The 25,053-nt window shown below is 39.5% G+C and overlaps 2 protein-coding genes across 2 annotated transcripts in view; both read right to left on the bottom strand.

The window, feature by feature from the left end:
- The window catches only part of LOC149195699 (C-type lectin receptor-like tyrosine-protein kinase At1g52310), a 56,347-nt gene extending 34,367 nt beyond the window's left edge, over positions 1-21,980 (bottom strand). The window contains exon 1 of the mRNA XM_089405410.1: positions 21,553-21,980. Coding sequence (XP_089261536.1) covers positions 21,553-21,637 — 85 coding nt within the window. The 5' untranslated portion in view covers positions 21,638-21,980. The remainder of the gene's footprint in view (positions 1-21,552) is intronic.
- On the bottom strand, positions 6,785-15,543 carry LOC149195700 (uncharacterized). The gene is made up of 3 exons (XM_089406183.1): positions 13,426-15,543; positions 12,793-13,308; positions 6,785-7,398 (listed from the first exon to the last, which is right to left on the bottom strand). Exons 1-3 carry the CDS (start codon positions 15,224-15,226, stop codon positions 6,785-6,787), a joined length of 2,931 nt encoding a protein of 976 aa, XP_089262309.1. The 5' UTR covers positions 15,227-15,543.
- Positions 21,981-25,053: the final 3,073 nt, after the last annotated feature.

Below are 25,053 nucleotides of genomic sequence, written 5' to 3'. Positions count from 1 at the left end.
TTGCAATAACTCCTTCATATGGTGTTATTTTTTTGAACCGTTCGCGGCATCGGAATCAAGAAGACGAGATCTTATCCAGTCGCTCAAGTTCAACACTCTTTCGAACACTTTGAAATTTGAGCTATCATTAAGGTCCTGGATCAATATCTATTCAAAAATACATGAATCTTGGTTTATTTTAGTTAAATGTCTATCTAAGCGTATTATCCCTTGATCTTTATCTATATTGAGCCTAATATCTTAAGTAAGTGGCAGAGCGAAGTCAAGATGAAGCAAGCAAAATTTTGGTTAACGATGCGTCTCCTTGAAATCTAACATGCCCAGTGCCTCCAACCAATGTTGCACGAAGCGCCCCCCCCCCCACGGTTCCAAGCCCCGAAGCGCGTCCCGTACGGAAGCGCCTAGGAAGCTTGGCCGGGAGCGCGCTTCTAAATTTTTTGGCGCTTCCTAGAAATTCGGAAGCGTGGTACGGAAGCGTCGCTTCTACGGCGCTTCGGGCGTCGGAAGCATGGCGCTTCAGAGGAGGAAGCGTACGCTTCCGGAAAAGCGTTTAGAAAATCGTTTTTTTTTTTCAATTTTTTTATTTTATTTTAGGTGAGTTTGCTTGTTGGGGGTGGGTCCACCTTGGGTTAGGGTGATGAATGAAGGCAAAAAAAAATATAAATATAGCAGATGCTCCCTCATGGTAATGTTAAATTCTTAAAGTAAAAGTGACATTCTCCTTTATTTTTCATTTTCATCCTTTTACTTAAATTTTTAACATTACCATGAAATGACTCAGGATGTTTGAGAGTGGTTCCAGCCTCATTGGACTTCATATGGAGAAAATAGAATTTCATATCCTATTCAAAATTCAGCGAACTTAACAGTTTTCAGGAATTCAGGATCAATGGGATTGTGGCATTTCATTAGATTATATCAAGTATGAAGGTATGCGATTAGCATTTAATCAAGAGCACCAAGCCCTATATGTACCCTAGTGTTGGTGGTGTTAATTGTTGAACTCCTTTGCCACGCGGCACGCTCTTAGCAAAAAATTACCTTTCAATCAAGTGAAAATCATCGATCAAGCATGTTAAGCTTTTTCTACCATATTTTAAGTCTTGAATTAGGTAGTTTGATCAAAATTGGGCAATGTTGACTAATATCCCTAGACAATCGAGGTAGAGGCAAAGGCTAGACAAGAGGAGAAGAATCTAGATTCTAGATGGTTGATGCGTCTAAATGGTTGATGCATCTAAATGGTTGATGCTCGAATAATTAATCATTAATGTACAATGGATGTTATATCTATCTTGATTTATGCAAAAATATGCATGTTTTCATGTCTTCTACAAGTAATTTGCTATTTGGGATGTTTGTTTTGAGTATAAATGCAAAAAAATATAAATATATATATATATATATAGCAGACGCTTCCGCGGACGCTTCGCTTCCTAGATTTTTGGAAAATGACGCTTCCGCATCCCCGCTTCCAAAAAACGCTTCCGCTTTGCCCCTGCTTCGTGCAACATTGCCTCCAACGCTGCAGAGACTGTGGTTTTGACAACTGCAAGATAATCGTTTTAAATACTAGAGGAACCAGACTTCTCAAGCAAAGATTGAAAAGGTGTTCCTATTTCTCTACCAACCAAGCTTATGCTTGGAGGTAAATTATTAATGCAAGACTAATTTAGGATGCAATGCAAGATAAGAATGTAATTCTTAAGGTGAGATTGTTTATGTTCTTTCAAGTACTTAGTTACGATATATCTTGAGTTATGACAATAAGTCCTTAACAATGGAAAATAAAAGACAATCTCAACAACAAGAATTTGTGTCAATTTCACACGTGCCAACAAGATACAAGAGATAACCACGATACAATTTGCTTAAGCAAATAACCACAAGATATATGCTCTTAAAGGAAAGATCACCAATATGCCAGATATTCCCAATAGATATCCACTTTAATCATGAACCATAGACAATTGGAGCACTTATCCACTTAGAACAATTAACACAATAAGATTACCAAGGCCCTTTTAAATAAATAGAAGCCTTCCAAGATAATGCCAATATTACAATTACATTCTTCAATGCCCACAATTATTCAAAAGATATGTGATTAGATTAGCCTGTCCTCAAATTACTTAGATCCTTAATGCCAATGTGTAAGAGAATAAGATAACAAGAAACACCAATATCTTAGATTCTTATGATATATTCACTTATGCAAACATTTTACGAGATTATTGGATTAAGGGATTTAATTTGTTAAGTGCTTTAGAGAGTGAGCTTATTAGTGCAAATTTTGAAGCTTAGGCAACTCACAACAAACAAAAATGTTTGTGCACTTGAAAAATAGAAATGATATGGCAACCAAATCAATAGTAAACTCACTTTAGGAAATCAATGTAAATGAAGTAGACAATGTAAACCACAATGAGAAATATATGTCACTAGAGCATCAATAATGAAATCCTTTATGTTACTTATGTTCCAATGATGAGCAGCAAGTTTTATGGCAGCAGTGAATGACTTATAAATTATTCTTATGCCAAGTGTGTCAAACAGTCCCAAATTACTTGTTTCCTTAAGAGCACTTTAAATGAATATGCAAACCATGAAGACACACTTATGTTGTTAGAAAATCAGAAAGGCGGAAAGATTTTCTCTAGTTGATAATTACTTGTGATATCTTTGAAATCTTATTATGAAGCAATTATCAAAACCAAGATACAAAGATCAAGGACACTAGATATAGGCACTTAGCCAGGGCTAAAACCCTATATAGGGGAAAAGTCAGTCAAAGAGATCTTCCTTCAGTAGATTCAAAATGAGATAGACTAAGACCTTAGGCCCTAAGACCTTCCTCCTCCACCAAATCAACCTTCCAAGATGATTTAGTAGTCTCTTCTTGTCCAATAGCTTCAGCCCAGCAACAATCCAAAAATTTGACTTTCCAACTACAAAATTTCGACCCCCAACAGCAAAATTTTGGCCCAATAATAGAACAAAAGTTTCGACCCTTCAAGCAACTTAGAGGCTTCACACATGAGAGAGAGAGAGAGAGAGTTTCAACTTTTTATGCTTGAGATAGGCCTCCTTCTCCTTCGCTAGCCCTTCTCACCTTCTTCCTTGAATTTCGCACTTTTTACTGCCCCAGCAATTGCAGATCGAACTTGGTGAGTGAGTGCTCCAAATGAGGTCGAGTTGTTGCCTTTATATAGTAGTTTCTGCCCCTCAATTTAGGCCGACTTGTCCAGTTTGAGGCCAACTTGATGGAGGAGGCCTAGAAGACCTAACTTACATCAAAATAATTTTCTTTCTTGAGAAATAAATCCCAAGAAGTGTTCTTTATGTTATGACATGGACAAGGACATTTGACATAAACCTTAGAAGCCTGCAATGGAAGCTTTTACCTATAAACAAATGACCCAAGCATGAAACTCGTGCTTTAATAAGTTAATTTCTTTAACAATAATAATAATAATTGTTTCTTTTGATAAATAAATTACATCACGACTCAAATACAATTATGAAGACCGACACTAGTTACATTCTTCAACACTCCCTCTTAACTAGGGAGGTATTCATAATTATATATATATAGAGGTACATGGAAGATCTCCAAAATGAACTATGAAGAGTTCTAGCACACTTAGTGCTGCGGACTAGAAACCTGACCAGGGTATTCTATTTGGGTGGGACTAAGATGGACTCAAGCTTTCAGCCAATCTAAATACCATCAAGCTTATTTGCTAACCATCAACCTAGGGATCTAGGTGTGTATCCAAGGTCGGAGCTCCATGACCAACGCCACCCTCCCTCTTCAAGATCTAGACATCAACACATAGGCTGGCCGGATGTCCTCCCAAGCATCCGCCATTAGATGCTTCATCTCTCCCTAGTAAACTAGATATATCCATTTGTCCAAGCAGGTTTCCAAAATGTTCATCCTTCTTTATGGAGAGATTCAATTGTTCAAACACAAACCCCAATTAGCGATAAACTTTCAAATATACATATACAAGTAAACACAAACTTTTGGGCTTCTCAATCATCTTGATGCCACTTAGTTATTCATATTCAACTATTCAAAAGATTTTCTTCTTTCATTTCTTCAGTAGTACCAAGACATCCTCAATACATTGTAGATCTATTCATTCTCTGATTTCTTCTACAAGGCATCCATCATGACTCATAATATGCCCTCCCTCTCAATTGGGGAGATGTACTCTTTTTTTCTAACCATGCTCCCTCTTAACTTAGGGATATCAACAATTTCTTCTTCTATAACATCGGAGAAGCTTCAACCTTTCACAACTTTCATCAAGGTCATCTTGATCATCATCATTCTTATAGCTTCCTTCATAATGCTTATCATTATCACGAAATCTTGAAGATTATGTACCTGCAAAATTTTACTCGCAAGTACAACCAAATACATATAGAAGCATGAGGTTAATTATGTCAAATTCTTATATCAAAGCATTTAGACTTTAGACATCAAATGCCTAAACCTAGTTAGGTTCATAATTGATAAGGGACATCTATTTGCATGCTAGACTTCAACTTCTTACAAAGGTTTTGTCATAAACCTTAGATTCCATTTCGAGACACAAGGCCTTAAATAGCAAATCAAATAATAATCCAATCACAGTACTATACATTGAAGGTTTCAATAATATTCTATGACAGACTCTACTAGGGTTTGTTCCAAACCCTATATTTTCATCATCAAAACTAAAACATATCAATAATATCATCAAGTCCTAGAATATCAACTTCTTCTAGGGTTTTGTTACAAACCCTAGAATTCACAAACTAAAACATGAGTATTAACAAGCATACTCACATATACATAACTATAATCATGGACTAGCATATCACTACAATACTACTAGGTTAACCCAAGACACAAACATCAATACATTAAAGCTAGATATACAACAATTTTTCCCAGGCTAGGGTGTCGAGAAGCGGGACCACGCAACCAAAATCAAGATTTTCCATGTAGTGTCAACCGTGAAGTGAATGGCCAGTAAAGGAGATCCCACGGGACTAGGATACAAGGGTAACGCCCAAATCGGGCAGAGGAGACAATAGTACAGACCTAGCTCACTCTTTCTGCTGAATCCCCCCACCAATCCATGCCCAAAAGTGTCTATGAAAACTAAGGAAAGTTACTCAACTATACCAATGAAATTCCATACCTTCAGGGTCGGGAGGCCCATTTTCAAACAAACAATCATAATAGATGGGCAAGGGACCACATGGTTGGCTTAGGTGACAAAGATAATGGCACATCGAGTTATCTAGTGGCTGCAAAGGGCCGATCGCTACCGGCTGAGGACCATCTAGGAGAAAAAAAATTCTCCTATGCATACTACCCATAGGTAGTGGGTAACATCTGGCTCCAACTGAGGCATGAGTTCTTGGGGAGGTGCGCAAAGATACTTGAACGAGAGGTCATGAGAATACTAGCAATCTCTTGGTACCGCAAACTTGTTACCTGCACATATCAAAGACCAAGCACACGGGGTAGCATGTTTTTGTGGTGTCTTATGATCACCCATGCTTAGTATTAGGCCATAAAAATCAACAAGAAAGTAAAATCATTTTCCATGCAAATTTAATCTAAATGCAGCTAATTTACCATGATAAAATCACATGATGTTAGTTCTAATGAGAAAATCAACATGCAATGCATCCTACCCTAACATGCATATAATACAATGTCAAGTGTCAAGGAAAGGGGTGATACGACTTAATTTGACCGTTTGTGGCCAAAATTCGTCGTTAAGTTTGGCAATGTAATAATAATCTTCCCCAAACTTTCCATGAATCTTGACAAGCACAGGGTTTTTACCTACCAAGACCACATCCCCAACTTTGTATTCTCTTTTGGGCTTCCACTTCCTGTTTGTCCTGTGGGGTCTTTTAAGGATATGATCTTCTTGAGAAGGGAGAATGAGGGATGGTTCCTTGGCCTCATAAATTTTATAATAAGTTATGGGCCCTGGTTTTACCACATGAGTAGGGTACATGGGTTCTCTATACAAGGTAAGTGGAGTTCCATCAAATTTCAAGATGGTGATGTATGATAAGTCCATTGGAAGTTGACCACCAACAGTAGCACCCCATTTCCTACACAATAGCACTCCCCATGCATCGGGAATATCTATGACCACAGCATCCACGAGTAGGGATATATTAGGGTTCATGGCTAAGGAAACCTTTAGATCTTTTATGAGCCCCTCTACTTCAACAGGCTTGGAGTTGAAACCACAAACCGCCCTATATTTACGAGTAATGCTAAGATTCAATTGCTTCATGACCTTTAATGGCATGATATTTGCGAAAGCCCCGGAATCCAGCATACAATTATGTAAGAGGAGGCCACTGATAGCCAAGGTGAGTAGGAATGGTCCATGTCCCGGATTTGACTTGGAAAAGTGAATGTTTTGCAATGTTATTGGCATGTCTTTTTCTTCTTCAAACCCGAGGGCTTTCTTCACTTGCCATTCTTGGCGTCAAAGTTTCACAATTTCCTTCAAAGGGACTTGCACGGTCATCTTTCCTACAACAATCTCTAAGTCAATATCAAGCCCAAGCTCTTTACCTTTATCCCTTTTGGTGGGTTCTTTTTCTTTTAAGGATCCTTTTAGGGATTAGCTTTCTTTGGGGGGTCCTTCTTAGGGGGATCTTTAAGGAGAGGTTCTTTGTGAGGGGCCTACTTGGGAATTGAGTCATTTTTGTTGGTTTCCTTGGAGGTTGTGGAGTTTTCGTTGTTGCTCTTTCATGAATATTGGACTCCTTTGAATCTTCCACTATCATCAGTGTTGAGGATTGGCTCCTTTTCTTCTTCTTTGATAGTAACCTCACTAATGGGGGGATGAGTATATGAACCCCCAAGAAAAATGTTGAAGGCTTCAAATTCTACAATATTAATCTGCTCATTGACTTCTTCATGATCACTTTCATCCTCATCACTTTGTTCATCCTTGGAGGACGAATCTTGCTCCACTACATTTGTTGGAGCCAAAGTGTTGGGAAATTGAGAAGAGCTTGGCTTATCTTCTTCAATTTGCTTCCTACGGAAAGGTTTTCCTTTCGGGATGTAACTTGATTTTTGAGCCCTTTCCAAGGCGATGAGTTTGTTCATGTAGAGTATATCTTGTGAGTTCATTTCTTCGATGAGCTTTTCCATTTTCTTAAGAATCACTAGAAGGGTCTCTTTGTGTTGATCTTTGGATTTTCGCTTCTTGACTTCAACCTTAGCCTTAGGGTGTTCATCTACATCCATTTTGGAAATTCGCAGGTTTTGTTCAACTTCCATGACCATATCTTTAGCCTCTGCCAAAGTCTTAGATTTCTTGTCCCTTACAACATATGTTAGATTCCCCCCCACAACTTTGATGAATTTGTCAAGTATATTAGCGTCAGGGGGTTTCAAATGATCAGGAATGTCCCTAACCACCCTATCAAATTTTTGGATAAATTCTTTGATGTCTTCCCTTCCCCTAGTTATTTGGTAAAACTTCTTAATGTTGGTCGCTTGTGCATCAGATGACCATCTTCTCAAGAAATTGTCCTCAAATTGGCCAGAGTTGTCAATGCACCCTGGGAAGACTAAGGTACCACTCCCTTGCCTGCTCTTCTAGAGATAAAGCAAAAAGCATCATGATCCTATCTTCATCAAATATCATCCTACGAGAAATGTTCCAATAGAGTTCTTCTACATGATCATGGGCACTTATGGTAGCATCACCCTTGAACTTGGGAAGCCAGTTATTATATTTCTCAAGTAAAGGCTTAGGGTCGTCACTCAAATTTAGAGGGGCAAAGATGCTAACCAAACACCTTTCACTTCTAGTCATTTTAGGTTGGTCAGTGCTAGAATCTGATGCCATTTCAGTGGTAGGGTCTTTGACCTTTTCAAATTCAGGGAGAAAGGTAGTTGTAACAGGTGATGGAGTTAGTTCTCCCCTTCTTGTAGCAACCCTAGTTATAGGAGGAATGCTGTCACATTCGAGCAAACCAGGGGTTTCGACAATGAATGGAGTCGCCAGAGGAATATTTGAAATGTCATTTTGAATCAATTCCTCAATGATTCATTGGGGAAGTAAACCTGCTCCCTCCCCGACAACGGCGCCAAAATGTTACTGCTCAAATTAGCAAGAGTCCTAGGAGGGGATCCTATAGAGCAACTACTAGGTCAATGGGCAATAATGGAGCGATAGCCCACTGTCACCTCAACTAATGCTCCCTTCTCTTTACGAACTTTCACTAATGGGAGGAGACCTGATATAAGAGGAATCATAATAATGAATATGTCCATGAGAGGATGAGGGGTGATTCCCAAGGCCTATTCACAAGAGAGACTCAATTATATGGCTTTATTGCTCGAAGGAAAAGTGATAGGCTCTCTAGGAAGGGCTAAGAGGAACTTTGAGGCTAGGGTCTGGGTTAGGGAATGAGCCTTGTCAAGGGGGTTCCTAGACCCGAAAATCCTTGTGGTGAATTGGCCTTTATCTGTCTTTGTGGAATTAGAGTTGTAAGGTTGCGGGACTACAAGGGACCAAGTGGCCCCAAAATTAGGTCAAGGGTGAGGAGTGGACCAACCTAGGAGGGGTTTGACCTAATCATGGAAGAGAAGAAGATCAAAGGATAAATTTTCTTTTGGAATTGATTGCAATGATCCAAGTGAGGACACTAGCCAAGGGAAACCAAGGGCAAGAAACAATCCTTGAGGTAGGGCTTGTTATATCTCAAGATCCCACCGTCGGAATTTCTTCAAATTTGGAGCACCTCTAGAGAAAACCTTAGCGCAATTATGGACAAGAGATCAAACCTTTTTTATGGCTACAATGGGAGAAAAATGATGCCCTAGGTGACCAATGGAGGCTAGGCCTAGAAAGAGAAGGAGAGGTGAGAAATATTATTTAAAAGTGATCACCTATGAAAGGACCAATGCCTTATCCTTTGGGAGAGATGGAATCAAAGGGAATTTGGTGTTTGGAAAAGATTTACCCAATCAAGGAGGCCTTCAAGCAACTTCACATGGCATTAGGGCATGAGAGCAGCTACTTAAGGTCTTTATACTTCGATATGCAATAATTGATGACTTATCAAGATGTATTCAACAACAATAATCTCTAGGAACATTCACCCATTCATACATGGCCCATGCAATGATGCAATTCTACAAAAGAACAAAATTTCACAATTTTGTATAAAAAGCAATAAATTTCAGACTTATATAGTGAAAATTCCAACAACATTTCATGTGACAAAGTAAATAACAAGAATAAGCATGAAAAAGATCACTTACATGTACAAATGAGTATATCCAATCATCAAATTATGCCAATAATGAAGCTCCAAGATCAAGAAGATAGAATCCATGAGAGAATGAATTATCTCTCATCTATTTATACCAATGTTTTAAAACTCCGACTCCGACTCCGACTCGGCCGAGGATCGACTCCGACTCCGACTCCGAAACGGTAATGACTCGGCCGGCTCGATTTCAATGACTCGGTCGTTGTAAAAAATACATTAAATATTTATTTTTTTTATTAAAAAACATAATTTTAAATATTTTAAACATAATTTTAAAGATTTTCATTCATGTTTCCAAACACACAGCATTATAATATAGATGGAAGACAACATATGATCAAAGTAGGCTCTTTGCTTCTGTTCAATTTGTACATTAAACCTTGACTGTCAATCTTGACATTGTCACTATACAACAACCACTGTTGCCCTCGACACAAACACTGCAATGCTCACGAATGAATATGCAATAGGGAGCTCATGGCGCAGTTGCTAAATCAACTATGCCAAGCTACTTTCAATCTTACACTGCTGCACTGGTGCCGAAAGGATGTATCAACAAATATGCTGCGAGCAGTGAGGCTCAGAGCTAGATGTCTTAGGTCAGCTCTATGACCTTGAAAATATCTCAACCTCTGCCTAAGGAGACTTACTGGCATGCGTCTTATAGCTGCTCAGATATAGCAATGAAGCACCTTCCAGAGGGCTACAACAATGATGAGACATAAACCTTTACTGCCCCCTATCTTAGAATGAAGGACTGTTGATGAAGTAAGCCAGAATATGTAAATGAACTCCTGATCATGAGACCAATTCCGATGATGATAACCTTACTATAGACAAAGACATATTCTTCTACAAATCTTCAACTTTAGTCAATAAGAGGAATGCTACTACATACAGTGCCTCTGTCTTTTCACTTAGAATCATCAAGACTCACAACTGCAATGTGAATACCCTTACTGCAAACCAATGAAACATGAACCTCTCACTGCTGCAATATAAGCCACTGAACCTTACACTGTCAGAAGGTGCCTACCATTAATTTCTAACTGCTACTATTGGAGGCACTGGCACTGCTGAAGTAATGATTGATGATGTAGTCCTACTCAATCTGCTTGTCAATTCACCTTGGAAATTCAATTGTGAATAGAAGACCACGTTTGAAGTTTGAACTTTGTAGATGATGATGTATATAAAGGATCAATACTTCAGTGCAATAAGTAGGTAATAAATGCGAAACGGATCTCATTGACTAAGCCAATCACAGAGCTAAATGATTCAGAGTTTTAAGCCTCATACAGTTGTGCAAGTCTGCAAGAACAATCCTTATTAGCTTGAGAATGGACTTCGCTGACCTGCCCAGCCGTCCCCTTGTGACTCGGCCGAGTCAAATCGGATCCGGCCGGGTTGACCGAGTCACACATGACTCGGCCGAGTCATTGAATGACTCGGCCGAGTCATGTGTGACTCGGTCAACCGGACCGGTTACTTGGCCGGGTCACTCCTCCAGCAATCGACTCGGTTCGACTCGGCCGTTTCGGTTTCGAAACGGCCGGTTTGTAAAACACTGATTTATACAATCTCTAATGAGTTTGATTTGCCTAATTTGGCCTAATTGAGCCCCAAATAATAAAATAATGTGCAATAATAATACCCCTTGGTGACAAGCCCACCAAAATAACTCAATAACATAAGAATAAGCCTCTCCAAAGGGTAGAATGATCAATAAAATGAGTCGTTGGGCCTTTGAGGAGGCCTAATGAAGTCCAAAGTGTGCCATGATGTGAAAATGGACCTCAAACATAGTGGACAAGGGGTTGGCCCCTTGTTTTCCAAGCAAAACAATGTGGTGCTCCCAAGTGGGTGTGGGGGCACAAGTACGTCCTCTTGGGTGTCCAAGTTGATCAGAAATTCTCGTAAACCATACGTAAGGGCTAGAATGATGATATAAGCCATCCCTTGTCTCCTACACTGAGACACATCCTCATCTAGACCTTGGAACATCTGCCAAGTGTATGGTGCAAGTGTGGAGTCGATTGGGCATGGTGAACCATGTGCATCATCCTCATCCAAAGGTGGAACACGAGCAATCAATGAGTGGTGTTGGGGATCCATGAAGAAATCTCTGCTATGGGGGAGGCCCATGGTTCTCAACACTCACCCCACAAGTCTCAATGTAGCCCTCTGGAGGGCTAGGAACCTGTATAGGAAAACCAAGCCCCATGGGGACCCACTTGCAATCTTGCATAAGATCCAATGTGTCTCCTTGCCCTCCAATACAACAAACCATTAAAATATTCAAGTAAAAGAGCTTACAAATCATGGAATCAATGGGGCACTTCATGGTGGAATGCCCTTCCATAGTGGCCTTTGGCATATACAAGTGTCTCCAAGCTCAATAATGGGGTTAACGAAGGATCTTATTAGGTGGTTTCAACCTTTAAAGGGGGTGACATGTCCATGGTACATCCATCAGGTGGTAGGTGGCAAGCGATATAATGATGGAACCAATTAGGGATGAGGGGAAGGCTCCAGACCACATGTCATGGGACAAAGAGGGTAGCTATAATGAGGGAAGCCCACACTTGGGTATATGAGTGTAGGAGGGAACAAATTGTGGTACATGAGCTACCTGGGCCTTTGTTTTTCCACCCTTCTTCATATGTCTTTTGCATTTGATTGATTTTTCTTCATAACTGCTTGGGACTCGAGGGGATGAGAGCATGATATGTATGATGTAGAAGTAGGTACCTCCTTTTTAAGGTGGGGCATTTCATCGCCCACCAGGGGTTGAGACAATCAAGGGTTCCTTAATGTGGAGGTGGCTCATCTAGGGCCCATAGGAACCAAGGTGATGGCCATAAACAAGGGGTAGAGCTCATGTTTGGCTTTTGCCCACGTGCTAAATTTGTATGTCCAGACCATCTTTTGCATCAATGTTTTACAAAACGAACTCGGATTCGGACTCGGCCGAGGATCGACTCGGACTCGGACTCGGAAACGGCAATGACTCGGCCGGCTCGATTTCAATGACTCGGTCGTTGTAAAAAATACATTAAATATTTATTTTTTTTATAAAAAAACATAATTTTAAATATTTTAAACATAATTTTAAAGATTTTCATTCAAGTTTCCAAACACACAACATTATAATATACATGGAAGACAACATATGATCAAAGTAGGCTCATGAACCAATCCATTATATCAAAATGGTACGGTGTACCCAATGGCAATAGTAAATACATAGTCAACTGTAGTCTGTCATACATGATCAAAGACTCAAGAGTCAAAACAAAATACAAATAACCAAGGAGGCTAGTAGCTACTGGCTACTGCCAGAGGAGCCAAGATCATCTCGACCAATCTCTGGATCATCATCATCAGAGCCAGACAAGGGGCCCCATGGCTCCTCCTCATCATCATCGTCTCCAACTGCAACTGTAGAAGTGGTGCCAGTACCAATACCACTAGGCTGTGCAGCAGATGCAAGCTGAGATAGAGTACAAATGCGGCTGCGCTTCTGTCGTGGTTGAGCAGAGGAAGGCGAAGCACCTACAACTGGAGTCCTACTAGCTGGCTGTGAGACTGAGGCTGGTGGATTGGGATCTGCATTCAACTGAACACGCTGCAGTGGATCTCCAACATCAATTTCATCAAGATCCTCATCAGGATCAAACTCTGGTAGACGACTCTCCACTACCCAATCTGATGTTGGATCAATGTCTTCCAACACAATGGGATCTGAATCAGGTCTTTTGTTCAGCAATTGGTTCCGTCTGAGCCGAAGGTTGTATTGGACAAAAACTAGATCATTCAACCGTTTTTGCTCCAAACGGTTTCTCTTCTTTGTGTGAATCCTCTCAAAGACAGACCAATTGCGCTCACACCCAGATGCACTGCAAGTTTGACTCAAAATACGAATTGCAAACCTTTGCAATTCAGGGCACTGGCCACCAAAGGCCTCCCACCATTGTGCTGCAAAAAACATAGGAGTGTAATGAATTATGAGTTAGATGAAGGCTGAAGCTCAACAAAATTACAAATTATATCTAACTTGAAATTGAGAAATTGAAAATTGAAATTTTTGTTTACCTGGCTCATCTGCTTCTCTTGCAATCTTTGCTAGGTTCTTCCCAAAGGTACCTGTTGCATTGCTGAAGGATGTGACCTGCTGATGTATCAGTAGCTGATCAGACTCCGATGGGACCATGCGCTCAATGCAATCAACCAGTCCATCTCTGACCTCCCCCCTCAAAGCTCCTGACTCCTTAGCTTTATAATGATACCGTGGGTTCAAAAAATACCCAGCTGCATGTATAGGGCGATGGAGTTGATTGTTCCATCTTTCATCAATGATTGCCCAAATGGGCCCATACTTTGCCACTCTATCCTTGTATGCTGCCTTTATTTGCTCCTTTGCTTGATCCATAGCCTCATAAATGAAGCCCATAGCCAACCTTTCCCCATCCACCAACCGCAACACCTTAACTAGTGGCTCAGCAACCTTCACAATCTCTGTTGCCTTTCTCCAAAAAGTTTCATCATGGACTTTCCTTCTCAATTCTCTGCCTTCTGGTTTGTTAGACCAACTGCTATTATTCCAATCATCACTGGAAAACATCTTTTGCAAGTTTCTATGTTGGGAAAGCATAGATTGCAATGTCAAAAAATGTGTAGCAAATCTAGTGATGGCAGGCCTAATAATATCCTTGCCTCCAGTGTGTTTCCTCATGAGACTCAAAACCAGTGTATGATTGTAGATAAATTTTGTTATGCTTTTGGCATTATCTACAGTGTTTCTGACCCAATCTAATTTCCCAATATCCTCAAGCATGAGGTCTATGCAAAGCGCAGCGCATGGGGTCCAAAAGATGGTCTTGTGTTTTTCCTCTAACAGTCTACCAGCAAGAACATAGTTAGAGGCATTGTCTGTGATGATTTGAACAACATTAGCCACCCCCACACCCTGAATAACCTCATCCAATAGCTGAAACAACAAGTGGCCATCTTTTACCTTATCAGATGCATCAACTGATTTTAAAAACATGGTTCCCTGTGGGCAGAAGACAAGAAAGTTTATGATGGTACGGTTTCTTTGATCAGTCCATCCATCTGACATGATGGTACACCCTGTTCTTGCCCATGATTCCTTGAAATCTTGCAAATACTCATTAATTGATGTAATTTCTTTCTGCAAACGAAACCCCCTTAGCTCTTGCATAGTAGGGCCTTTGAAGCCTTTTCCAGCAGCATGTATGGCCTCAAACATAGGCTCATAATATGGTGAACGAGCAGCATTAAAGGGGATATCAGCATCATACCACCATCTAGCTATGTAGTCACAAGCAGTCTCCCTCAATTCTTTCTTCCAATGGTCATCTAAAGTGGGCTGAGAAAGACCTTTACTAACTTCAGGACCATGTGCATCTGATGGAGAGGAGCCTGAGTGAGTGAAAAAACTTTTGATAGTCCCATCACCCTTCATTCTACCCTTTCCCTTATCTTGAACAGAAGCAAAAGAGGGAGGAACATAACGGAAAGGGTTTGATGCATCAGTTTGAGGGATAGAGGAAGAACCCTCAAACTCATAGTGGGGGTTGGCAGCCATCATTCTTTGTATCTCCCTCTTCCTCCCAATTTCAGCCTGTATCTCTTTTTGCCTAGTCTTTTCTTCTTGAAATTTTTCAAAGCTTTCCAACAAAGTCTTTCTAATCTCCCCAATTTCGGGGGATTTACATGCAGTAATATTGCCTTTAATCCCTGCCAAGTGTTGTTTCAGCCTATGAATCCCCCCAGGACCTGACTTAATTTTCCTATGGCAAAACTTGCAACACATCTCATCATCAACCATTTCAACATATGCCCAAGCAGCATCTTTTGCTCTAGGTGCCATTTTTTGACTAGGAAAACAATCTGAAAATGAAAAAAAAAAAAAAAAAAAATTGATTCAATGTTCATTTATTTGACTAAAAACACTCTCTAAGCTATCTTGATATGCACCTAAAATTTAATAAGTAAAAACAGATTTATAGAGGTGGAAAAAAATACCTCCAGGCACAAACTGCCTCCTCAAACTTGCTCCAAAAATCAGCTCCTCAATGCTGCTCCAAATGGCTGCCCAAGAAGCTCCTCACTCCAGCTACAATGCTCCTCCAAGACTCCTCACTGCTGCTCCAAAACAAGCTCAAGAACTGCTCACTAACACTCAAAGAAGACTCTCACTCAAATGTATAAGACTGCTGTGAGTGAAATGAGAGCATTTGGCTGTCTTAAATAGAGTTTGGGAGGGGGAAATGGACCCCAAATGCATTTAACAAATCACAATAACCTTTTCATGTCCACAAACCCTAACTAACTCAGCTCCAAATCAGCAAAAAGTATTTAATTTTTTGTTAAATCGCTGCCCAGCCGGTCTGCTATTGACTCGGCCGTTTTTTGACGGGACCCGGCCGGGTTGACCGGGTCAGCTATGACCCGGCCGAGTCATTGGCTGACTCGGCCGGGTCATAGCTGACCCGGTCAACCGAGCCGGGTCAAAGGCCGTTTCAAATTTTTTTTTAATAACTCGGAACGAAACGGCCGTTTCCGTTTCGGTACGGCCGTTTCGTAAAACACTGTTTTGCATTTTGTGGTACATTTCCTATTGAGAGTGGCCAAATTATGTTTTTTCTTTTCTTTTTCGCTGCATCAACCTCTAGATCATCATTCCAGACCCAACCCAAGGTGTGGACAAGGAGAGGTGGAGGCTAACCCTATGTGGACCCAATGGACACATGTGGACCTAGATGGGAAAAATGATGAATGGGGCTAGAATGAGTGGAAGGAAGTGATGTATATGGTGTCAAGAAGTGGGACCACACAACCAAAATTAGGATGTTCCACGTGGTGTTAACCTTGAAGCTAATGGCCAGTAAAGGAGATCCCACAGGACTAGGATACAAGGGTAACCACCAAATCGGGCAGAGGAGACAAGAGTACAAACCTAGCTCACTCTTTCTACTGAATCCCCCCACCAATCCATGCCCAAAAGTGTCCATGAAAAGTAAGGAAAGTTACTCAACTATACGAATAAAAAGCCATACCTTTAGGGACGAGAGGCCCATCTTCAAACATACGATCATAACAGATGGGTGAGGGACCACATGGCTGGCTGAGGCGGCGGAGATACCGGCACATCGAGTTATCTAGTGGCTGCAAAGGACTGCTAGCTGAGGACCATCTAGGAGAAAAAAATTCTCCTATGCATATTACCCACAAGTAGTGGGTAACAGTACCCACCGCACTCAACCTTGAGCTCTAGTTACAAAGTTGTTCCTTCAATATGTCGATACTTCAAGGCATGATGCACCACAAATAGATTAAATAAGATGTAGATGAATCCAAGCCAACAAGGTTACGAATGGTACGAACGAGTTGGAGAGCTTGTTGATGGGGACATTGATTGATATTCCCGCTCTAGTGGAGATTTCATACTTTCTCGATAGGGATTGGTAAGACTTGGTCTCGGTCTTGAGGAAGCGGTGGAGATTACGCAAGTGTGTTGAAGGGGATTTCCCTTACTATTATAATAGGGAGCATGCCAGGCTGCAACTCTACGTACAATACAACCGATCCACAATCCTGCAATGCAATACAATACACAGTTTGCAAACCCCACACCACAACTCTACGAACTCATCTCCTCCAGGTAATATGTTGTTAAAACTTCACAACGCCAGAATAAGGAGCAACAATGATCAGTCAAAAGAAAATGTTGAGACAAATAAATGTGACAACGCACAGCCTCACCAACTGGTGGCAAATAATTTGGCTGAGCCCTCAACCAGCGCCATCCTTCATCGGACCTCCTTCATTTCTCATAGAAACGTTGTTGTCAACTATTGTTTTCACAACACTCTTTCTCTCAATCTTCGTGTCTTCTTGGCACATAATATAGCTTGACTATCAATATACAGGATGATTATGTAAATGCCACGGTTGCTGGACGATAATTTGGTCTCCCTAGCACTTTAGGACAAAGGCCCAACAACAAAATCGAAGGACTGTATTGTTTTCGCTTGCACAAGAACTATGTGTATTGTGTGAGCGAAGCCTTGGTGAAAAGAGGCACCAACATCTTCAGAGAATGCTTGATAGTCTGGGCACCGACCGTCAAGGTTGTAGGATTCACAATTAAACAGGCTGAGCATTAGGAGAGTGGGTAAAGGGCGTTATTATGCACACACAAGATAGATAGAAGATAGGTCTGAGCAGGCTAGAAACTATCTATAGCAAGTTAGAAGCCCGATAGGGAATGGAAGAAATGGTCAAGTGGAGAATGGCACAGATAGCGCTAAAGGAATGAACGTAACCTGCGCCAGAGGAGCAAAAATGAAATAGGAAGATGCAGTAGAACTAATAGGAAAATAAAGGCCACAACACAAGTGGCTCAAATTAGAGCAGGGACAAAATTCACCCACTTTGATACCATGTTAATCATACACATGGAATGTGGACCAGATATGAAAGATAATCGTGAGATGCTTTTTTATTAACAACGATATACATTTATATACATTCTTATGACCGTTGGATTCATATTCCAAGGTCTCTTGGACTCTAATGATTGTTCAATTTCCACACCACATAACCCTTAGCGGATTAGGTGCCCAATACTATTAATTAATCAATTTTCCTAAGTTAGACTTAGGAACCTTTTAATTATTGATCAATTAATTTAATTGAGCGGTCTCTAGGTGTTTTCTCCCTACACCTTTTCTAGGTTTTGGAGATCTTGTCTTCCTTAGCCTCTTAGACACAAATCGAGACTAGAACACATATTTGATGCTACCATATCATCCAAAAACTAACACTAGAAAGGCAAGATCAATACCAAGATCTGAATCAACAATTCCATGGGTCTTGCTAGCAGAGGGCGAGGGAGGGGGGTGCAAGTTCTCACAAATCTAAACCTTCTTCGAGTGGTGTTGTTATCTGCTTGTCTCTAGGTGCCCCTGACCACTACAAACACTAGGAAGAAAAATGTGGTTGTCCTAGTAGTGTCTATCTAAGGGGGAGGCCAAAGCATGGAGAATTGAAGTCCAAGTGCCATTTTCATGTACATGACTAAGTATCATTAGTTTGTGTACCAAAAAAGGATGTAAAGGCAATTCTAAGACTCTCTAAAGAGGCAATATAATTGTCCCCATATCTCACAGTGGATGGAAACCAAATACTAAAGTGCTCCTACATATGATAGAGCTATTGGATCATGTCCCCCCATGGAATCTAATGCTCAACGTCCACTGGAAGCATATGTTAACCCGTTTGAATCTTACCAAGAGGGATTCTAAACACGTGCATCCAATGCCATGGCAAGTAAGGGGGAAAACAATGATGTTGTCTCTCATCTCCATGCATGAAGTAATCTTCATAGAAAGCCATCTTGGGATTTAACCCCCATGGTGGATCAAGCTAAGTGACCTAGATGCGCTGCATGTTTGAGTCATCTTTGATAGTCTTGTTCAAATCTTATTTATTTGATAAATGTCTAGGGGTATCCAAAGAATCTATAAATGGTGGGAGGTGTTTCCACCAAAATATCGATTGACCAAAGAATACACAAAATCTCTAAACGCCAGTAATGAACTTGTCTAGTAAGTGGTGAAAGCAATAGCCCCCAAGGAGTAATAAGAAACGTATGGAAAAATAGTAGTCTAACGAGGCCACAATTTTGCCTGGAAATTAGTGGAAATTCTGGCAAGATTTGACCAAAATCCAGCAAAAATTTTGGGAAATACGGATTACAGCTGTCAAGCTCCAAGATTCTGGGTGCCCCGGAGGTTGTTGATGGTGCTAAATCCATTTCCACCATCCAAAAGATGATTTAAACACTCCTATGGTTGGGTTTTTTGAAAAAAAAAAGTGACTGGATTCCAATGAAAAATGGCTTTTCAGGCAAAATTGTGGCTTCAATAGACAACGCCGTATGGAAAATGGTTCCTACATATATTGAGTCAATAAAGTTCTAAATCTAATGCAAAAATGGGATCAGCCTAAACATGGTCTCAAGTTGGAAGGTGTTGGGTCGCAAACTCTAACAAAATAATGGTCAGGAAAACCATCCTCTTACTCTAACAATGCAATGATGCATGACAATCTACACACTCTCCATCTTGGCCTAGTCCGACTCAATTAGACAAGGCCCCAAAACCTCAAAACCATAAAGCATTGTGGGCTAAATAATGGTCCATGAGATCCATCTTCTATGATAAGTCCTAGAAGTAGCTTTGGAAATACTGCCTCTCAAAGAGAGCAAGGGAACCATACTCCTTGTTGATTTGAGAATTGAAGGCTTTCCTTAACTGAAGCCTAGGCCTTAAAAAATGAACTCCGAAGTAGGTGTAGGTTGTGGTGATCTCAAGTAGGTGTAAGTCATAATGACATCTTGGACGATATGTCCTAGAAATGGTTTTGGAAACACCAGCTCTCAAGGAAAGCAAGGGAACCATACTCCATGATCCAAGGTTGGAGGGCCTTCCTCAACTCAAACCTAGGCCTTAAAACTTGAACCCCCCAAGTGGGTGTAAGCTATGGTGATCTCAAACTCCTCCCCTTGAATAAGAACTAGAAATCTAAAAGGATATTCTTCGACCCATTGAAGACCGTCACCTTGGTTTTACCCAAGTTGACCACTAACTATCAGAGATCACAAAAGTTGGATAAGGCATTGAATTGTCTCCACAAACCCTCTAGGGTAGAGGCTAAGTGGACCACATCATTTGTGAAGAGGAAATTTCAATCAAGACCTAAAGAAGAAAATTGACATCCCTAGCTTGTATATGCTCATGCCAAAAGAACTTCAGCTTGTCCATATATATCCCATATAAGGTAGGCGAGAGAGGGCACCCTTGCCTAACCACAACAATGCTCTGAATAAAATAAAAGAACCTATGTTTATATGAAGACGACCAAGGGCAAAATCATGAAGCACATAATAACAATTATGAGGATCTCTAACATGCCAATGTCTCAAAACAGCTAAAACAAGACATCCCTCGACAAAGTCAAATGCATTATGAAAGTCTAATAAAACCACAAAAGACTTTTACATAGCAATACCTTGCCTCTTCAATGATGGCTCTAAGGGTAACAAATGAGCAAAGAGCCTAATGATCAAGGTGGAAACCGGCCTATCCTATAGGTCACAGGTGACAAATCTCAATCTCCTCTAGTATTTATAAATGAAGGGTTGTAGCATAAAGCTTGGAGAATGTGTGTCCAACCATGATCATCTTAGAATCATATGGTGGGACCAATGTTGTAAAAATGTGAAACAAAATACCATGAAGTAAGATGCCTATCAACATTTACCAGTCAATTAATTTATATAGTTGGGCTGCTTTTTATATTAGTGAAACTATAATTTTGTAGTTCTCCACACAGTTTATATTTAGTGTGATGAAAGGTCGTCAATCTCCACTGGCCATCGTGAGTGCACATATGTAATACCAATGTAAACTAATAGTTTACATGTACACGGGCGCTAATTAAATTAGGTTGACAGACTTTAACCTTTAAAAGCCCCTTTCAAAGGAAGATCAACAGATTTTAAATGATGAAGTTCAAAGGAATTTAAGGCTATTACAATATGTTTAGGGTTTACCAAAACATTCAATAGAAGTAAAGAGGATGGCAGTTACAGCACTGCAAAGGACGGAGCATTTAGCAGGAGGCCGTATGTAACAATTTCGTCTACATCGAAAAATAAAAAGGCCACAAACCGGCAGCTACAGGGCTTGAGAAGGATACCGGAAAGGAGGGTAAAATAGATTTTTTCACAGGAAGGAAATAGTATTTCAGTGCAGAGAGATCCTTGATGGCTCAATCAACAACGACATCTCTTAGAATTATTTTCTTTATACAGTAAAACTTCAAAGCAAAGACTAAAACAGTAACAAAACAGGAAGGAAATAGAATTTCAGCACAAAGAGATCCTTGATGACTCAATCAACAACGAGATGTCTTAGATTTATTTTCTTTATACAGTAAAACTTCAAAGTATTCATCAAAGACTAAAACAGTAACACGACAGCTGTATTTACCAAGTCTAAATGTTGACAAACAAAGAAGATAAAACAGGGAATGAAACGCTAAAACATAACGAAAGCAGAGCCGTGTATATAACGCAAAACATTGGAGGAAAGGGACGAAAAAAAAAAAGGGAAAAACGAAAACAACCTTCTGTATTAGCAAAAACTCGCCATAGAGGGTGATGCGGCAGCAACATCCACAGCAGAGCCAAAACTACATACGGCTGCTGCATGACTCCGCTGAAAATTTCTCCACCTCTTTGTTTCAACTGCCTGCTTAGCCCTCGGGGACGAGACTTGATCCTTCGTCTCGCTAAATCATCCACGGATTCGCACTCCAGATCTCATCATCATCCCTTCCCGGTCTCGCAGCAACCTCGAACTCAGCCCTACAAAGCAGCCTCCAAACCCGCTGAGAGACATCAGACGACATATATTGTGTTATCCATATCCACTCCAGAAAGAGATTCGAACCTGCGATTTCACTAAACACGTAGCGCGAACGAATTGCAGGATCTGAGCAAAATTAAATGTCAGTAGAGAAATGAATGATAGAGAAATGATAAGTTGACAAAGATGGCTTACGAAAACCATTACTACCAATTTTACACAAAAAGTCCTCCCGGACATCAATTCGGCGTCATGAAGACTAAGACTATATTGTAAACGTTATAGATAGGAAAAAATTATTAAAATTTGTGGAAATGTTTTTATTACTAAGAAAACAATAAATGAAATGATATTTTAAGGTTTACGAGATTAAAAATAGTTTAGGAGATCATTAGTTTTTCGTTTTTTGCAATTCAGTTTTTTTCCAATTCAAACGGATGATGAGTTTGCCCAACCTTCAAACAATTCGCTCGTTAAAAAAGAAAATGTCAAGAAACTGATGCTAACATGTTCTCATAACTTTCTCTGATGTCTTTGAATGCATCACATTCCAAAATGAAATGCTTTTCCGATTCCACAGCCCCATACGTGTAAAATCTATATATCCGTTCTTCCCAAACTTCTTTAGGTCTTTTCCACTGCTCTGTTTCACACTGAAGTTGATGTGAGTTGGTCCTTAATTGAGCAATAAGAACCTTTGCCCTCCACGAAATGCTAGCTCCAATTAATTATTTTTGTTGTAGATCATACGTAGGGTTGAATTCCTCAATGTAATATTTCTTCTTTCTACCCACCTCTTTCCCCATACCTTTTTACGAAACTTCTCCATAACAAAATCCTTTAGCTCCTTGCTACTTGTGGGACAAGCATTGAGGTAGATATTCCATTTTTGCATCCATGTGTAGTTTTGTTTCATCCATGTTTTCTTTCTTTCACTCATGCCTTCATTGAAGATAACATTGGGCCATCTACTTGTTTTCATTTGCTCAATTCTTTTTAGATATCTTATGAGCCGCATCATAACAATTGCTTCAATGGGAGTTGCTCCTGTTTCACTCAACATTATCTCATAAGGTACTAAACTTTTTATTTTGAATTTGCTCATAATCAAGCGTTTTTGAATTTTCTCAATTTGTTTCCATTTTGAGACAAAAGTGCTGATAGCCCACAATTCACACCCATATAGCATCACTAGACAAATTAAGAATCCAAAAAGCACTTTAATCGTTTTCCAATCCCATAACTGTCTCTTTACAACTATTTTGAAGAGCATATAATGCTTTCCACCCTCCTAAAATTCTCTTCTTTCTGCAGTGGTCCCAATCGAGTTTGTTGTTGAAATCAATCCCAAGGTACTTGTACTCATTTACTTCTTCAAGAATGTTGTCTTCAAAGAAGAAACTATGCTGGCTCTGCTTCCTTTTATTAGAAAAAATCATTATTTTGGTATTGCTAGTATTAACTTGCATCCTCACTGCTCTACAAAAATGCTCAAGGGCATATAAGTGCATTTGCAATCCACGGGTGTTATTTCTTTCAGTTTTGTTTTGCTCATTTACTTTCATGCAAATTTAGATATCATATTACTCCATTTGTTTATGGTTACCTTCCTATAACCAAGAGACTCAAATAGTGAGGAATCAGAATATTATTTGATGTAGTATGATTTAGTTTCATTTTATGCAATTTCATTTCATGCAATTTAGATATCATATTACTCCATTTGTTTATGATTACCTTCCTATAGCCAAGCGACTCAAATAGTGAGGAATCAGAATATTATTTGATGTAATATGATTTAGTTTATTTTTCTGCAAGTTAGTGATTAGATTACTCATGTCATTTTCGGTTACCTCCTATAGCCAGAGCGAGTCAAATGGTGAGGGATTGAAGTATGAATGCGTAGTTTGATCTTAGTTTCATTTTATGCAATTTAGATATCAGATTACTCAATTTGTTTATGATTGTCTCTTATAGCCAGAGCAAGTCGAAAGGTGAGAGGTCAGAATATGGGTTGATGTAATATGATTTAGTTTCTTTGCTTACAGTTTTTTAATTACTTTAAGTTCAGTTTTCTTTTTATACAACAGCAAGGATACTGGGTTTCATAGTTACTAGCTCATTGTTTGGTTGTTGCATTCTATTTTGATTGAAGTAGCTGCATATTTACACTTTTGTTTAAGTACTAATTCCATCAATAACATGTTTTAAGATCTTTTGAAGTGCTAAGTTTTGGAAGTTACCATTAGGGACATAGGCCTTGTCTTGAAATCTCTATCCATACTTGTCCTTTAAAAGTATTCTTAAGACCTTAGAATAGGATTTCCATTTGCATTAGACACTTTAGAAAACCAACAAGAACAAAACCCCCAAAACAACATAAACTATAACACAACGAAGTAAGAAAAAGGTTAACTAAGCACATATGAATTCTTTAACTTTTACAAAAAATACATGAATTTTAAAAAATGACATATTGATCTTATTACCCTAAGAGATGCTCTTTACCCCAATATGATATATAGTAGAGATGTTGTCATATGAAGTTTTGTTTAACATTTTGACTTTGTGAAATTATATAAAAATAAATTAAAATGAAATAAACAAGATAAATTAATAATACAATTAATTATAATTAATGATTAAATCATTGTGATATGTTTATTTGGATTACTGAGAGATGAAATATTTTGAGATATCTTTTAGCAGCGCCCTGTCTCAAAATGGAAACAAATTGAGAAAATCCAAAAACGCTTGATCATGAGCAAGTTCAAAATAAAAAGTTCGGTACCTTATGAGATAGTGTTAAGTGAAACAGGAGCAATTCCCATTGAAGCAATGAAGCAATTGCTATGGTGCAGCTCATGAGAATCTAAAAAGAATTGAGCCAATGGGAGTAGGTAGATGGCCTAATGTTATTTTCAATGAAGGCATGAGTGAAAGAAAGAAAATATAGATGAGACAAAACCACACATGGATGCAAAAATGGAATATCTACATCAATGTTCGTTCCACAAATAGCAAAGAGCTAAAGAATTTTGTTATGGAGAAGTTTCGTAAACGGGTATGGGGAAAAGAGTTGGGTAAAAAGAAGAAGTACTATATTGAGGAATTCAACCCTAAGTGCGATCTACAAACAAAAGAGTTTATTGGAGCTAGCATTCCATGGAGGGAAAATATTCTTATTGCTAAATTAAAAAACAACTCACATAAACTTCAGTGTGAAACACGATGGTAGAAAAGGCCTAAAAAAGCTTGG

The sequence above is a fragment of the Pinus tabuliformis genome, chromosome 2_2 (assembly GCF_031772625.1).
Source record: "Pinus tabuliformis cultivar Carrire ecotype Pingquan chromosome 2_2, CPIR1, whole genome shotgun sequence".
Classification (NCBI taxonomy): Eukaryota; Viridiplantae; Streptophyta; class Pinopsida; order Pinales; family Pinaceae; genus Pinus; species Pinus tabuliformis.
This window is presented reverse-complemented; position numbering and strand designations above follow the sequence as displayed.

Excerpts from the sequence above, each read along its gene's own strand:
- LOC149195700 (XM_089406183.1), bottom strand. The coding sequence starts at position 15,226 with ATGGCACCTAGAGCAAAAGATGCTGCTTGGGCATATGTTGAAATGGTT. Across the intron at positions 13,309-13,425 it reads AAGAGAAGCAGATGAGCCAG|CACAATGGTGGGAGGCCTTT; the intron begins GTAAACAAAAAT and ends TGTTTTTTGCAG. Across the intron at positions 7,399-12,792 it reads TGCACAGCCTAGTGGTATTG|TTGTGGGGGGGAATCTAACA; the intron begins GTACTGGCACCA and ends AATTCATCAAAG.